Consider the following 14,344-nt stretch of genomic DNA (forward strand, 5'->3'; position numbering starts at 1 on the left):
ACGAGCCTCGCCAAAATAAAATAAAAATGCAAATTGCGGGGCCTTCAACAACTAATCATAATATTTAGAATTCGGGCTAGGCCGTTTAGTGAATCTCATGGCCTTCTCAAAAAATAATAACGCGTTAGACTCTTTAGGCGCGGCTTAATTAAATCATATTCTTAAATTCGGGTGCACATTGATGTGACCCAAATCCAAATCTCAACGAAGTCCAAATGTGTTGACGATCACGGGCGCATTGATTGTGACGTGGTTCGAGATGCATTTTCACGACGTTGCAATTCTATAAAAAAATAAATGATAATAATAAAAGCGGTTTAAACTTAATAAAAGCACGTAAGTCATAACATGTATTTAAATCAGATATTTAGCCATTATAACAATTTAAGCGACCGTGCTAGAACCACGGGATTCGAGGGTGCCTAACACCTTCCCTCGGGTCAACAGAATTCCTTACTTAGAATTTCTGGTTCGCAGACTTCATTTGGAAAAGTCGAAAATTTCCTCGATTTGGGATTCAAGATAAACCGGTGACTTGGGACACCAAAAGCCAAACCTTTCCCAAGTGGCGACTCTGAATTAAATAAATAATCTCATTTCGAATATTGTCACTTAAATTGGAAAAACTCCACCCGCGCATTTAACCCTTCGGGGCGGGCGCGCAAAAAGGAGGTGTGACACGTCCCCTTACACTCCCCAATCTAATGTGATTGCAGAAAGAAAGAATCGTACATTAAAGGAGATGATGAACTCATTGTTGATAAGTTCTGGTTTGCCACAGAACTTGTGGGGGAAGCCGTTCTTACGGCTAATCGAATATTAAATCGAGTGCCCCATAGAAAAACACAATTCATTCCATATGAAAAATGGAAAGGAAGGAAGCCCAACTTGAATTATTTTAAAGTGTGGGGGTGTTTGGCAAAAGTGCAAGTTCATAAACCCAAAAGGGTAAAAATAGGAGCGAAAATCGTTGATTGTGTTTTCATAGGATATGCGACTAATAGTAAATTATATCAATTTCTTGTTCATAAATCAGAAAATCCTGACATTCATAATAATACGGTTATAGAATCATATAATGCTGAGTTCTTTGAAAATATATATCCGTATAAAAAGGAATGTGAGTCGATTGGTGAAGGATCTAAACGACCTTGGGAAGAAACAAAAGAAAGTACACTTAATGAGGAGGATCCAAGACATAGTAAACGTCAAAGAATGTCTACTTCATTTGGACCAGATTTTGTGACTTTCATATTGGAAAATGAGCCTCAAACATTTAAAGAAGCTATGTCTTCTTCGAAATCATTATTTTTGAAAGACATAGTCAATAGTGAAATAGAATCTATACTGAACATTCATACATGGGAATTGGTTGATCTTCCTCCTGGAAATAAACCGTTGGGTTCTAAATGGATCTTTAAGAGGAAAATGAAAGATGATGGCACAATTGACAAATTTAAAGCAAGACTTGTGGACAAAGGGTATAGACAATGAGAAGGTCTTGACTTTTTTGATACATACTCTCCAGTTACAAGAATTACATCCATACGAACTTTAGTAGCGTTAGCTGTAATTTAGGGTCTTGAAATTCATCAAATGGATGTTAAGATGGTCTTATTAAATGGAGAATTGGAGGAAGAAATCTACATGGAACAACCTGAAGGTTTTGTGGTTCTAGGTAAAGAAAAGAAGGTATGTAGAATTGTTAAGTCCCTTTATGGACTAACACAAACACCCAAACAATGACATGCGAAATTTGACCAAACAATGTTGTCAAATGGTTTTAAAATAAATGAATGTGATAAATGTGTGTACATTAAAAATGTTCCAAATCACATTGTCATTGTTTGATTATATGTGGATGATATGCTAATAATGAGTAATGACATTTCCAACATAAATGCTACTAAGCACATGCTAATTGGCAAGTTTGATATGAAAGACTTGGGAGTTGTTGATTAATTTTGGGAATTAAGATCCATAAGACTTCTCAAGATCTGGCATTGTCACAATCTCATTATATTAAGACAGTACTTGAAAAATTCAAGTACTTGGGCTTTAAAGTTGCAAAGACTCCAATTGACGTGAATTTTGCATTAGCAAAGAACAAAGGCCAAAGCATATGACAATTGGATTATGCTCGTGTGTTGGGTTGCTTGATGTACATCATGAATTGTACACGATCAGATATAGTTTGTACTATAAGTAAATTGAGTCGATATACGAGCAATCCAGTTCAATCTCATTGGATGGCCATGAAACGAGTTTTGGGGTATTTAGTACATACCCAGGACTTTGCTTTGCACTACAGTAAATATCCTGCAGTCATTGAGGGATATTGTGGTGCAAATTGGATGACAGGATTAACTGATTCCAAGACCACAAGTGGATATGTATTCACTATTGGTGGAGGAGCGGTATCTTGGAAGTCATCCAAACAAACTTGTATTGCCCGCTCTACAATGGAGGCTAAGTTCACAGCCTTGGATAAAGCTGGTGAAGAAGCTGAATGGCTCCGGAATTTCATGGAAGATATTCCATTTTGGCCCAAACCGTTGGCACAAATATGCATACATTGCAATAGTCAAACAACAATTGGAAGGGCTAGGAGCATTATGTATAACAGTAAATCTCGTCATATATGACGAAGACATAAAACCGTTAGACAATTACTCTCTAGAGGAGTTATCACAGTTGACTATGTAAAGTCAAGTGATAATGTGTTGGATCCACTTATAAAAGGCCTAACTAGAGAGGTAGTTGAAAAATCATCAAGGGGAATGGGACTATGGCCAAGAACAAGTCATAGTGGCGGTAACTCTACCTAGAAGACTGGAGAACCCAAGATCTAGGTTCAAGGAGATCAAACAAAGTCATTAATGACGGTTCAACATTGTCAACTAAACTTTTGGTCCATTCTCGTGATGAGACAATGTTCAGTACCAAGGATAAAGCGTTAAGGATTTTTAATGATTTCTAAATTTGATACAGGGTATATCAAATAGTGTATCTACGGGATGACACGTTTAGGAATCACCTATGTAAGTGTGAAGTGTTAGTCGTTTCAATGAGAATTTTGCAAGGCCGATTCTCTATGCACTTATGAAGCCAGGCGGTGTTCATGGCTGAAACGAACACAACAATGAGAACCAAGGACAGTTAAGGGTTGGTTGGGTGACTTGTGGTTGTCTAGGTATACACCAAAGTTCGACGGTTCAAAGATATCAAATCTACCGATTGATCGAGTATATCCGACATAAGTTCACTACGGAAGGTTCAAAGGGAAACCTACTTATTCAGATGCAATTAATCCTTGTTTGCGAATCACACAGGTTTTCATGCATACTTCCGTGATATAATGTTGGGGGTTGTTAGGTTTTTAAGCTATTAATGCTTAAAATAGGGTGAACGGGAAATGGAGGAAAAAATAAAATATTTGAGTAATATTTGAGTTTCCCTCCTTGATTGTCCCATATGGAAAGAGGAAAAGGTTTTTGATGGGTATATAAGCAATTGCTCTTCTTCTAGCTCATAAAGAGTTGAGATGAAGGCAAGCCTTGCATCGTTGTCGTCTTCGTCGCTCGCTCGTTCGGCTCGACTTCGGCTTCAGATTCGTATTTGGATTTGGATTTGGATTTGGTCAAATGATCGATCGATTGATTAATATTTGTACCAAATTTATTTGTTAATAGTAAATATTAACAAAAATGTTATTAAATATTTGGTTTAATAATAAAATATAAATATTACAATAAAAATTAATATTAAATCCAATTCAGTTATCCAATTTTTGTTTTCTATTTTTGTAACAGAAAATTAACTATCCTTCAATTTTCCCTCTTTATTGTTGAGTAAATAGCCATTTATATTATGGCATTTATTCTTTGTCCATTTTGCAAAAACAGTCATTCTGAAAAGTTGCACGTCTTCAGATTTCAGCCCAACTTTACCTATAAATACAAGTTCATTCTCTCAGATTTTCCATACGAATTTTCTGAGTTCTTTTCCTTTCTTATGCATATTTTTAACTTCAAAGAAATCAACAGTAAGTGTGATTTGTTACCAAACTTTGTGTTCGCTAAAACACTGGGGTTTGAAGTACCACTACACCAGTGTGTAATTCGCTCTATCATGGGAGGAAATAATCCATAACCTTGGGTACTAGGAGGGGATTAAATTCCTTAAGGAAACACTATGAATCTACTGGGCTCGAATCGATTTTTTTTATTTTGTTTACATTTCTGTTTATGTTATTTTATTTTCTCCAGAATTATTTTACAAATACAGATTACTAACAAGCTTAAGGAATTTAGTATATTTTCTGTATTTGTGTTATACTCACTGTTTCTGGAGAGTAAAACCTTTGTGGTTTTGTACTCTATTGGAGATTAAAATCTACGTGATTTTAACGTTTGTGTCATTCTTTAACAAAAATGACGAATGACAATGGAAACCAAGTTGTTCCAATGGTAACTGCCAATGCCTCAGCCGAATAACACCGGCAGCATTAGCACCAGCGGAGAAACTCGGAAAATTTTTCGGGATTGATTTAAAGCGCTGGCAGCAAAAGATGTTCTTCTACTTGACTACTCTAAGTCTCCAGAAGTTCATCAAGGAAGATGTTCCTATTCTATTCGATGAAACTCCAGAGACTGAACGCTTTCTGGTGATTGAGGCTTGGCAGCATTCACATTTTTTGTGCAAGAATTATATTCTAAGCGGGCTGGAGGATGCTTTGTATAATGTCTACAGTGGTGTGGAAACTTCAAAAGAACTATGGATTGCGCTTGAAAAGAAATACAAAACTGAAGATGCCAGGTTGAAGAAGTTCGTTGCTACAAAGTTTTTGGACTATAAAATGGTAGATGGCAAGTCTGTCATTACCCAAGTCTAGGAATTGTAAGTGATTATCCACAATCTCCTTGCTGAAGGTATAAGTAGAATTAATACTAGTGTTGGTAGTATTAATTTTATTATGTTTACTAACAGAATTTTCATTGAAGGTCTTGTCATCAATGAAGCATTCCAAGTAGCAACGATGATTGAGAAGTTGCCTCCGTTGTGGAAGGATTTCAAAAACTATTAGAAACACAAATGCAAGAAGATGTCCCTTAATGATCTCATTGTTCGGTTGAGAATCAAAGAGGACAATAAAGCTGTTGACAAGAGAGGCCGTGAAAACTCAACAATAATGGGAACAAATATTGTTGAAGAGAACAAAAGGAGGAAGAAGGCTTCTGGACCGAAATACAACCCAAGCAAGAAGCGGTTCAGTGGAAATTGCTACAACTATGAAAAATTCGGATACAAATCTATGGAGTGTCATGCTCCGAAGAAAGACAAGAAGAAGGGTCAAACAAACATGGTTAAAAAGCATGATGATGTTGATGACTTGTGTTCCATGCTTTCCGAATGCAACTTGGTGGGCAATCCTTAGGAGTGGTGGATTGATTCTGGAGCCACTCGCCATATTTGTGCGGTTAGAGAAGCTTTTGCTACTTATGCTCCTGTTGGATCCGATGAGACGCTTTTTATAGGAATTGATGCAATGGCCAAGATTGAAGGATGTGGGAAGATATTTCTCAAAATGACTTCTGGCAAAGTGGTGACTTTGAACAACATCTTTCATGTTCCCGAGATTAGAAAGAATTTAGTCTCTATTGGAATTCTTGTTAAGAATAGTTTTAAATGTATATTTGTATTCGATAAGGTTGTAATAAGTAAGAACGAGATGTTTGTAGGAAAAGGTTACCTCACCGAGGGCCTTTTCAAGCTGAATGTAATAGTTGTTGAAAATAATAATAAAATTTCAGCTTCGTCTTACTTACTTGAGTCAAATGAATTATTGCATATACGTTTGGGTCATGTCAATTATAAAACCTTGCGGAAAATGATTAATTTGTAAGTACTGCCTAAGTTTGAATGCGACAAATTAAAATGTCAAGTATGTGTGAAATCTAAGTATGTTAAACATCATTATAAGTAAGTTGAAATGAATTCAAATCCTTTAGACTTAATTCACACAGATATTTGTGACATGAAGTCAATATCATCTCGCGGTGGAAAAAAGTATTTCACAACCCTTATTGACGATAGTACTCGATATTGCTATGTTTACTTACTTAATAATAAAGATAAAGCAATAGACGCATTCACGCAATACAAAAATGAAGTTGAAACGCAACATAACAAGAATATGAAAATGATAAGAAGTGATAGGGGTGGTGAATATGAATCTCCTTTTGAAGAAACATGTTTAGAATATGGAATTATTCATCAAACAACGTCCCCTTACACTCCCCAATCCAATGTTATTGCGGAAAGAAAGAATCGTACATTAAAGGAGATGATGAACTCATTGTTGATAAGTTCTGGTTTGCCACAGAACTTGTGGGGGGAGCCGTTCTTACGGGTAATTGAATATTAAATTGAGTGCCCCATAGCAAAACACAATCCATTCCATATGAAAAATGGAAAGGAAGGAAGCCCAACTTGAATTATTTTAAAGTGTGGGGGTGTTTGGCAAAAGTGCAAGTTCCTAAACCCAAAAGGGTAAAAATAGGAGCGAAAATCGTTGATTGTGTTTTCATAGGATATGCGACTAATAGTAAATTATATCAATTTCTTATTCATAAATTAGAAAATCCTGACATTCATAATAATACGGTTATAGAATCATATAATGCTGAGTTCTTTGAAAATATATATCCATATAAAAAGGAATGTGAGTCGATTGGTGAAGGATCTAAACGACCTTGGGAAGAAACAAAAGAAAATACACTTAATGAGGAGGATCCAAGACATAGTAAACGTCAAAGAATGTCTACTTCATTTGGACCAGATTTTGTGACTTTCTTATTGGAAAATGAGTCTCAAACATTTAAAGAAGCTATGTCTTCTTCGAAATCATTATTTTTGAAAGACGTAGTCAATAGTGAAATAGAATCTATAATGAACATTCATACATGGGAATTGGTTGATCTTCCTCCTGGAAATAAACCGTTGGGTTCTAAATGGATCTTTAAGAGGAAAATGAAAGATGATGGCACAATTGACAAATTTAAGGCAAAACTTGTGGACAAAGGGTATAGACAACGAGAAGGTCTTGACTTTTTTGATACATACTCTCCAGTTACAAGAATTACATCCATACGAACTTTAGTAGCGTTAGCTGTAATTTAGGGTCTTGAAATTCATCAAATGGATGTTAAGATGGTCTTATTAAATGGAGAGTTGGAGGAAGAAATCTACATGGAACAACCTGAAGGTTTTGTGGTTCTAGGTAAAGAAAAGAAGGTATGTAGAATTGTTAAGTCCCTTTATGGACTAACACAAGCACCCAAACAATAACATGCGAAATTTGACCAAACAATGTTGTCAAATGGTTTTAAAATAAATGAATGTGATAAATGTGTGTACATTAAAAATGTTACAAATCACATTGTCATTGTTTGCTTATATGTGGATGATATGCTAATAATGAGTAATGACATTGCCAACATAAATGCTACTAAGCACATGCTAATTGGCAAGTTTGATATGAAAGACTTGGGAGTTGCTGATTAATTTTGGGAATTAAGATCCATAAGACTTCTCAAGATCTGGCATTGTCACAATCCCATTATATTAAGACAGTACTTGAAAAATTCAAGTACTTGGGCTTTAAAGTTGCAAAGACTCCAATTGACGTGAATTTTGCATTAGCAAAGAACAAAGGCCAAAGCATATGACAATTGGATTATGCTTGTGTGTTGGGTTGCTTAATGTACATCATGAATTGTACTCGACCAGATATAGCTTGTATTATAAGTAAATTGAGTCGATATACGAGCAATCCAGTTCAATCTCATTGGATGGCCATGAAACGAGTTTTGGGGTATTTAGTACATACCCAGGACTTTGCTTTGCACTACAGTAAATATCCTGCAGTCATTGAGGGATATTGTGGTGCAAATTGGATCACCGGATTAACTGATTCCAAGACCACAAGTGGATATGTATTCACTATTGGTGGAGGAGCGTTATCTTGGAAGTCATCCAACCAAACTTGTATTGCCCGCTCTACAATGGAGGCTGAGTTCATAGCCTTGGATAAAGCCGGTGAAGAAGCTGAATGGCTCCGAAATTTCATGGAAGATATTCCATTTTGGCCCAAACCGTTGGCACAAATATGCATATATTGCGATAGTCAAACAACAATTGGAAGGGCTTGGAGCATTATGTATAACGGTAAATCTCGTCATATACGACGAAGACATAAAACCGTTAGACAATTACTCTCTAGAGGAGTTATCACGGTTGACTATGTAAAGTCAAGTGATAATGTGTTGGATCCACTTACAAAAGGCCTAACTAGAGAGGTAGTTGAAAAATCATCAAGGGGAATGGGACTATGGCCAAGAACAAGTCATAGTGGCGGTAACTCTACCTAGAAGACTGGAGAACCCAAGATCTAGGTTCAAGGAGATCAAACAAAGTCATTAATGACGGTTCAACATTGTCAACTAAACTTTTGGTCCATTCTCCTGATGAGACAATGTTCAGTACCAAGGATAAAGCTTTAAGGATTTTTAATGATTTCTAAATTTGATACAGGGTATATCACATAGTGTATCTACGGGATGACACGTTTAGGAATCACCTATGTAAGTGTGAAGTTTTAGTCGCTTCAATGAGAATTTTGCAAGGCCGATTCTCTATGCATTTATGAAACCAGGCGGTGTTCATGGCTGAAACGAACACAACAATGAGAACCAAGGACAATTAAGGGTTGGTTGTGTGACTTGTGGTTGTCTAGGTATACACCAAAGTTCGATCGTTCAAAGATATCAAATCTACCGATTGATCGAGTATATCCGACATAAGTTCACTACAGAAGGTTCAAAGGGAAACCTACTTATCCAGATGCAATTAATCCTTGTTTGCGAATCACACAGGTTTTCGTGCATACTTCCGTGATATAATGTGGGGGATTGTTAGGTTTTTAAGCTATTAATGCTTAAAATAGGGTGAACGGAAAATGGAGGAAAAAATGAAATATTTGAGTAATATTTGAGTTTCCCTCCTTGATTGTCCCATATGGGAAGAGGAAAAGATTTTGATGGGTATATAAGCAATTGCTCTTCTTCTAGCTCATAAAGAGTTGAGAAGAAGGCAAGCCTCGCATCGTTGTCGTCTTCGTCGCTCGCTCGTTCGGCTCGACTTCGGCTTCGGATTCGGATTAGTATTTGGATTTGGATTTGGATTTGGTCAAATGATCGATCGATTGATTAATTTTTGTACCAAATTTATTTGTTATTAAATATTTGGTTTAATAACAAAATATTAATATTAAAATAAATATTAATATTAAATCCAATTCAGTTATCCAATTTTCAGTTTTTTATTTTCCCTCTTTATTGTTGAGTAAATAGCCATTTATGTTATGGCATTTATTCCTTGGCTGTTTTGCAAAAACAGCCATTCTGAAGAGTTGCACCTCTTCAGATTTTAGCCCAACTTTGGCTATAAATACAAATCTATTCTCTCAGATTTTCCATACGAATTTTCTGAGTTCTTCTCCTTTCTTCTGCATATTTTTAACTTCAAAGAAAGCAACAGTAAGTGTGATTTGCTACCGAACTTTGTGTTCGCTGAAACACTAGGGTTTGAAGTACCACTACACCAGTGTGTAATTTGTTCTATCCTGGAAGGAAATAATCCATAACCTTGGGTATTAGGAGGGGATTAAATTCCCTAAGGAAACACTGTGAATTCAGTGGGATCGAATTGGTTTTTTTTTTATTTTATTTACGTTTCTATTTATGTTATTTTATTTTCTCCAGAATTATTTTACAAATACAGATTACCAACAACGATTGCATCCCCTTGTGGCCCGAAAAGCCCCCTCAATATAGGTAGATAACATATCTTGGTTCAAAATTTACATCGCCAAATTTTAAGTCTTCAATTCTGAACCTTTTTTTTTTTTTTTTTTTTTGCACAAAGGGATGTTGTTGGGGGGCATATTCAATTGAAACAAGAAACTTGGCTTTAAGCATTTTGGGGATGATTGGAGAAGGATTGGGAGTTGTTGGAGATTACTTTGAAAGTGAACTCACAGAAGTGCAAATTCTTTCAGTCAATCACTATCCACCGTGTCCTGATCCAAGCTTAATATTGGGATTGCCTAAACACTTTGATCCTAATTAATTTGATAGCAATTCTTTTTCAAGGAAATATTTCAGGACTTCAAGTGTTCAAAAATGGAGAATGGATTGGCGTTGAGCCTCTTCCTTATAATGCATTTGTGGTGAACACAGGTACACAATTGTTATTGATTCTTTTCTTAGTTTCAGACTATTAATTATTTTTTGAGTTTAATTTGTATATACTGATCTGCATAAAATAATTAATTTTTACACTATCAGGACTCTCTGTAATTACAATAATGATAATGCAGGTGATTAGCAATGGAATGCTGAAAAGTGCAGAACATCGAGCTGTGACTAATTCGAAAGATGCACGGACGAGAATGGTGACTATCATTTGTACAGTGTCATTTAGGTAATGCTATATACAAGTGTAACATTAATAAAACAGTCCAAAATTTGTTGCTTTATCCGGCAAAGAATATTATCAATAGTATGAAGGATCAATCTATACAAGGAATATATGAAACTTTTTATTCACGCAATTAGTCACTTCACGAACATTACAATCAGAAGGTGAAAAGAAAACAGGAAAACAAACGTTTGCTGAGATTAATATTTCCATGACTTCACCTTTGTAAGTAATATATCATTAACTTAATTAAGCTTCATTTTGTATGGCATCAGTATGAATACCAAAAGCTTTGGAAGCATTTATAAAATCTCTGTAAAGAATGGAATTGTAGAGAGGGGGATTAGATTCATTAAGCAAGACTTTTGCAGGCTCAACGATGCAGTTGGGAGCTGGATTCACAAAAATGGCAATCGATGTTCTTGCTTCCCTTGAATTTGTTACTACTCTGTGCTCCACACTTCTTAGCTTCCCGTTACTGATAATCTAAAATAAAAATATATCATAAATAAAAATTCAAAGTGAGAAACATGCACTTGATAGAAGTGTTCAGTCCATATAATAAATATATCATGTAGCAACACCTTATATTTCCCTATCTGCTACAATGGGTAGTTCAAATTTATAGCATGTCCGGCCAAGCTAGCGCTATTTGTACAAAAAAATGTTTTTGAAGAGAAGCAGAAACACTTTTGGAGAAAAAAAATAGCTTTACTCCAAAATAATTTTTTTGAAAAGCACTTTTGAAAAAAATATACTTAGAAGCAGTTTTTAAAAGTTTGGCCAAACACTAATTGCTGCTTAGAAATGTTTTTCAAATTAATTAGTGAAACACAAACTGCTTCTCACCAAAAGTATTTTTTCGAAAAATATTTTTTAGAAAAAATACTTCTCAAAATAAGCTGATTTTTACAGCTTGGCCAAACACGCTATTAGCCCGCCAATGATTCAATTGTATTGTCCCTATTTGATGGGCGGGAACACCAAGTTAAATCATTCAAATTTAAGCAAAATTCCCGAAAGTACACTGCTCTAATTCTTATCTCCAGTACCATAATAAGTAGTAACTAGTATGTTTTTGGGAAGTTTGCGAATCTTGTACCCCTAAAGACAGTATATTTTATATCAGCTCGGACTAAAAACATTTGCAAGTTAAATTGGTTTAAAAAAATTGATAGATACCTCTAACTGGTTGCCTATGTTGACAACAAAAGCATTAGGAAGAGCCCCAACACCCATCCACTGACCATCTACCATGACTTGAAGCCCACTCACATTCCCTTGATATATTATGGTTATGAGACTCGGATCAAGATGTTTTGGTATTCCTAATGTCAGCGTCGGATCTGGGCACGCTGGATAATTGTTTGCTGACAACAATTGAACTCGGCTTTGTTCTTCAAAATACCCTGCTTCAATTCCTAATCCTTGGCATATCAGCTCCAGTATTGTCAAACTCAGCTTCCTTACTTCTACTACGTACGTTCCCACTATTTTTCTGCAATTAATTCGTTTTCGACTATATTAGATGAAAAGTAGTTGAGCAACTATTTTTTTTATTCTTTAATTTAATTACCTGTAGCTAGCTGGATTATCAGGCCAACTTTGCATGCATTTCTCCAGAGGGTGACAAGGGTGTTTTATATTATCCCTCCATAAATGAACACCATCTTTAACTTCATCCTTGCTCCCTGTGTAGATCCACCCTTTCTTGGCTGATACATCTACATTTTGTTCGCCAGCTATGTCGAAAAACTCTTCAAATGTGGACATTGTTTGAGTCAGAACGTTTTCTAGGATTCCATGGTTGATCACCTGAAAATTCTTTGTTAGTCTACACTCTAGAGTACCATCGGCGGGATCATAAATTTATGCAAGGAAATTCAAAATAAAAAGAAAAAGGAATGTCATACTTGTCATTTGAATCAGGAATTTACACGAGGGGATTCACCAAAAAAAAAAAAATGTCACACTTGTAATTTGAATCTACACTTAAAACAACTTTTGAACGTACTTTGCCATTATACTAGAATCTTTCCTTAAAATTAAGGGGATTCAACAGTTCAATCGAACCCCCTTAAGTCTACATAACTCCACCCTTGACTTTAGAAGAGGATTGAAGATATAGAGACAATGAATTCAAAATAGGTTCGATTATATATATATATATATTCGTGTTTTAATTTAGATTCACCTGTAGTACTTAAATAACATACTCTCTTATCTTGAAAAAGAAACTAGTCGTAGTAATAAAGAAACGTTGATCTATATATATACCTGGAAGAAACCAAATTCTTGACCAGCTTGCAAAAGTTGCTTGATTGTTTCCAAATTTTCTGAAGAACTGACTAAGGATTTTCCAATGTCAATTACTGGGATTTTCTTGCATATTGGTATAAGGGCTTCCCCTGGTCTTTCTTCTGGGGAAAATGTATAGCACTGAGGAACAGATTCAACACTGAACCATTTTGTGTTATTCTTCTCCATGATTTTCCTGATGAAATCTTCTTCTAGCAAATTCAAGCACTGAGTGTAGCTAATTGCTTACACAATTAATAATTAAGTACATCATGTGCCTAGTGCTCATGCAAATAGTTGCTTAATTATTTCTTTATTAATTCCCTTGACTATTTTATTGCCAAGATCACTTTCTTAGTTCAGTCTCACGTTATCATTCCGACTTTAAGTTAGTTTATTTGACATTGAACAACTTGCGGTTTTAATACAAAATGTAGCCGGCCATTTTTGTCGTCCTTGGTAAAATATTACTAGAATCTTAGGTACATGGAGTTTCTTTTATAGGATACACGTTTGATTTACGTAACTATATAGATGATACAAGCAATCAGAAATTACGATTGAATTAGTCATACACAATTAGTGTCAGTAATTAAGCTAGACTAGATGATTCACTGGCTATTAAACAAATTTTACCAAATATTGACATTTTTAATTTTAATACGGAGAATACTGATTAATGTAATGCTGAACTATAATATGGGTCATAATGGATACATGTTGTATAATATTTACACTTTTAGCGTATTTTAACATGTCGTAATATATTAGTGTTCTTATTTTCAAAGTTGTGCATGCTACTTGCTGTAATAATTGTCAATAGTTATCTTTTAGCTGATCCTATATTTAAGTACTTTATTTACAGGTTGGAATATAAAAGTTAAACTCGGTTCATATATATTATATTATATTTGAATTTCAATGAATTTTGGAAGACAAAGTCCCTCAATGTGAAAGTGATCGGCTTTTTTCTTTTCAACATTTCATGCATTTTGAACAACATAAATTCGGTGGAACAGCACACAAACATATGGACAAAAATATAGGATTGATTAACACCATTAATTAAAGTCATGTTATCTTTGTCGTCGTCGTGACTATGTGGCATTAACAAAGCGAGGGAAGTCCAATTTTCGTTGTTCTTCTTTTTTCTTACCCATAATAATTCAATAAATCACACAACCTCTTCATACCGTAATTGAAAAAGAGTAATTATTGGTGTATATGATCAAATGTATTCATATTAAATGCTCGCATGATAAAGCGGCACGTGGAGTCGAATGCAGATGGAAAGCGAGACAAATGACAATCAAGTCCCAAGGCAGCAATCTCGTTTGTTCCCGAAGAAAATGTTGTTCATAAAGAAAAAATAAATGTCTTCCACTTGGTAGTCGTTAATGAAAAATATTCTAAAGCATTAAATACATAGTCGCATTCACTGCCTACCGTTACACATTCTTCAATGACCCCCATAATTGTCATTTAAGTTGGGCTTGATCCTAGG

The 14,344-nt window shown here is 35.2% G+C and overlaps 2 protein-coding genes across 2 annotated transcripts; one reads left to right on the forward strand and one right to left on the reverse strand.

Annotated features, from left to right (window-relative positions):
* The first annotated feature begins 1,596 nt into the window (after positions 1–1,596).
* On the forward strand, positions 1,597–5,086 carry LOC138877923 (uncharacterized). Its single transcript, XM_070157568.1, has 4 exons — positions 1,597–1,692; positions 2,292–2,554; positions 4,489–4,872; positions 4,990–5,086. Exons 1-4 carry the CDS (start codon positions 1,597–1,599, stop codon positions 5,084–5,086), a joined length of 840 nt encoding a protein of 279 aa, XP_070013669.1.
* Positions 5,087–10,641: 5,555 nt separating this feature from the next.
* Positions 10,642–13,117, reverse strand: LOC104210744 (hyoscyamine 6-dioxygenase-like). Its single transcript, XM_009759704.2, has 4 exons — positions 12,820–13,117; positions 12,119–12,357; positions 11,725–12,040; positions 10,642–11,028 (listed from the first exon to the last, which is right to left on the reverse strand). The coding sequence occupies exons 1-4, from the start codon at positions 13,027–13,029 to the stop codon at positions 10,792–10,794; spliced, it is 1,002 nt and encodes a 333-aa protein (XP_009758006.1). The 5' UTR covers positions 13,030–13,117; the 3' UTR covers positions 10,642–10,791.
* Positions 13,118–14,344: the final 1,227 nt, after the last annotated feature.

The sequence above is a fragment of the Nicotiana sylvestris genome, chromosome 9 (genome assembly GCF_000393655.2).
Source record: "Nicotiana sylvestris chromosome 9, ASM39365v2, whole genome shotgun sequence".
Classification (NCBI taxonomy): Eukaryota; Viridiplantae; Streptophyta; class Magnoliopsida; order Solanales; family Solanaceae; genus Nicotiana; species Nicotiana sylvestris.

What these genes read in the sequence shown, in the direction of transcription:
- LOC138877923 (XM_070157568.1), top strand. Translation starts at nt 1,597, where the DNA reads ATGGATGTTAAGATGGTCTTATTAAATGGAGAATTGGAGGAAGAAATC. An exon ending in TTCTAGGTAAAGAAAAGAAG is followed by an intron (nt 1,693 to 2,291) that starts GTATGTAGAATT and finishes GTACATACCCAG; the next exon opens with GACTTTGCTTTGCACTACAG. An exon ending in ATTCCATTTTGGCCCAAACC is followed by an intron (nt 2,555 to 4,488) that starts GTTGGCACAAAT and finishes CCAATGCCTCAG; the next exon opens with CCGAATAACACCGGCAGCAT.
- LOC104210744 (XM_009759704.2), bottom strand. Translation starts at nt 13,029, where the DNA reads ATGGAGAAGAATAACACAAAATGGTTCAGTGTTGAATCTGTTCCTCAG. An exon ending in AAGAATTTGGTTTCTTCCAG is followed by an intron (nt 12,358 to 12,819) that starts GTATATATATAG and finishes AAGAATTTTCAG; the next exon opens with GTGATCAACCATGGAATCCT. An exon ending in GATAATCCAGCTAGCTACAG is followed by an intron (nt 12,041 to 12,118) that starts GTAATTAAATTA and finishes AATTAATTGCAG; the next exon opens with AAAAATAGTGGGAACGTACG.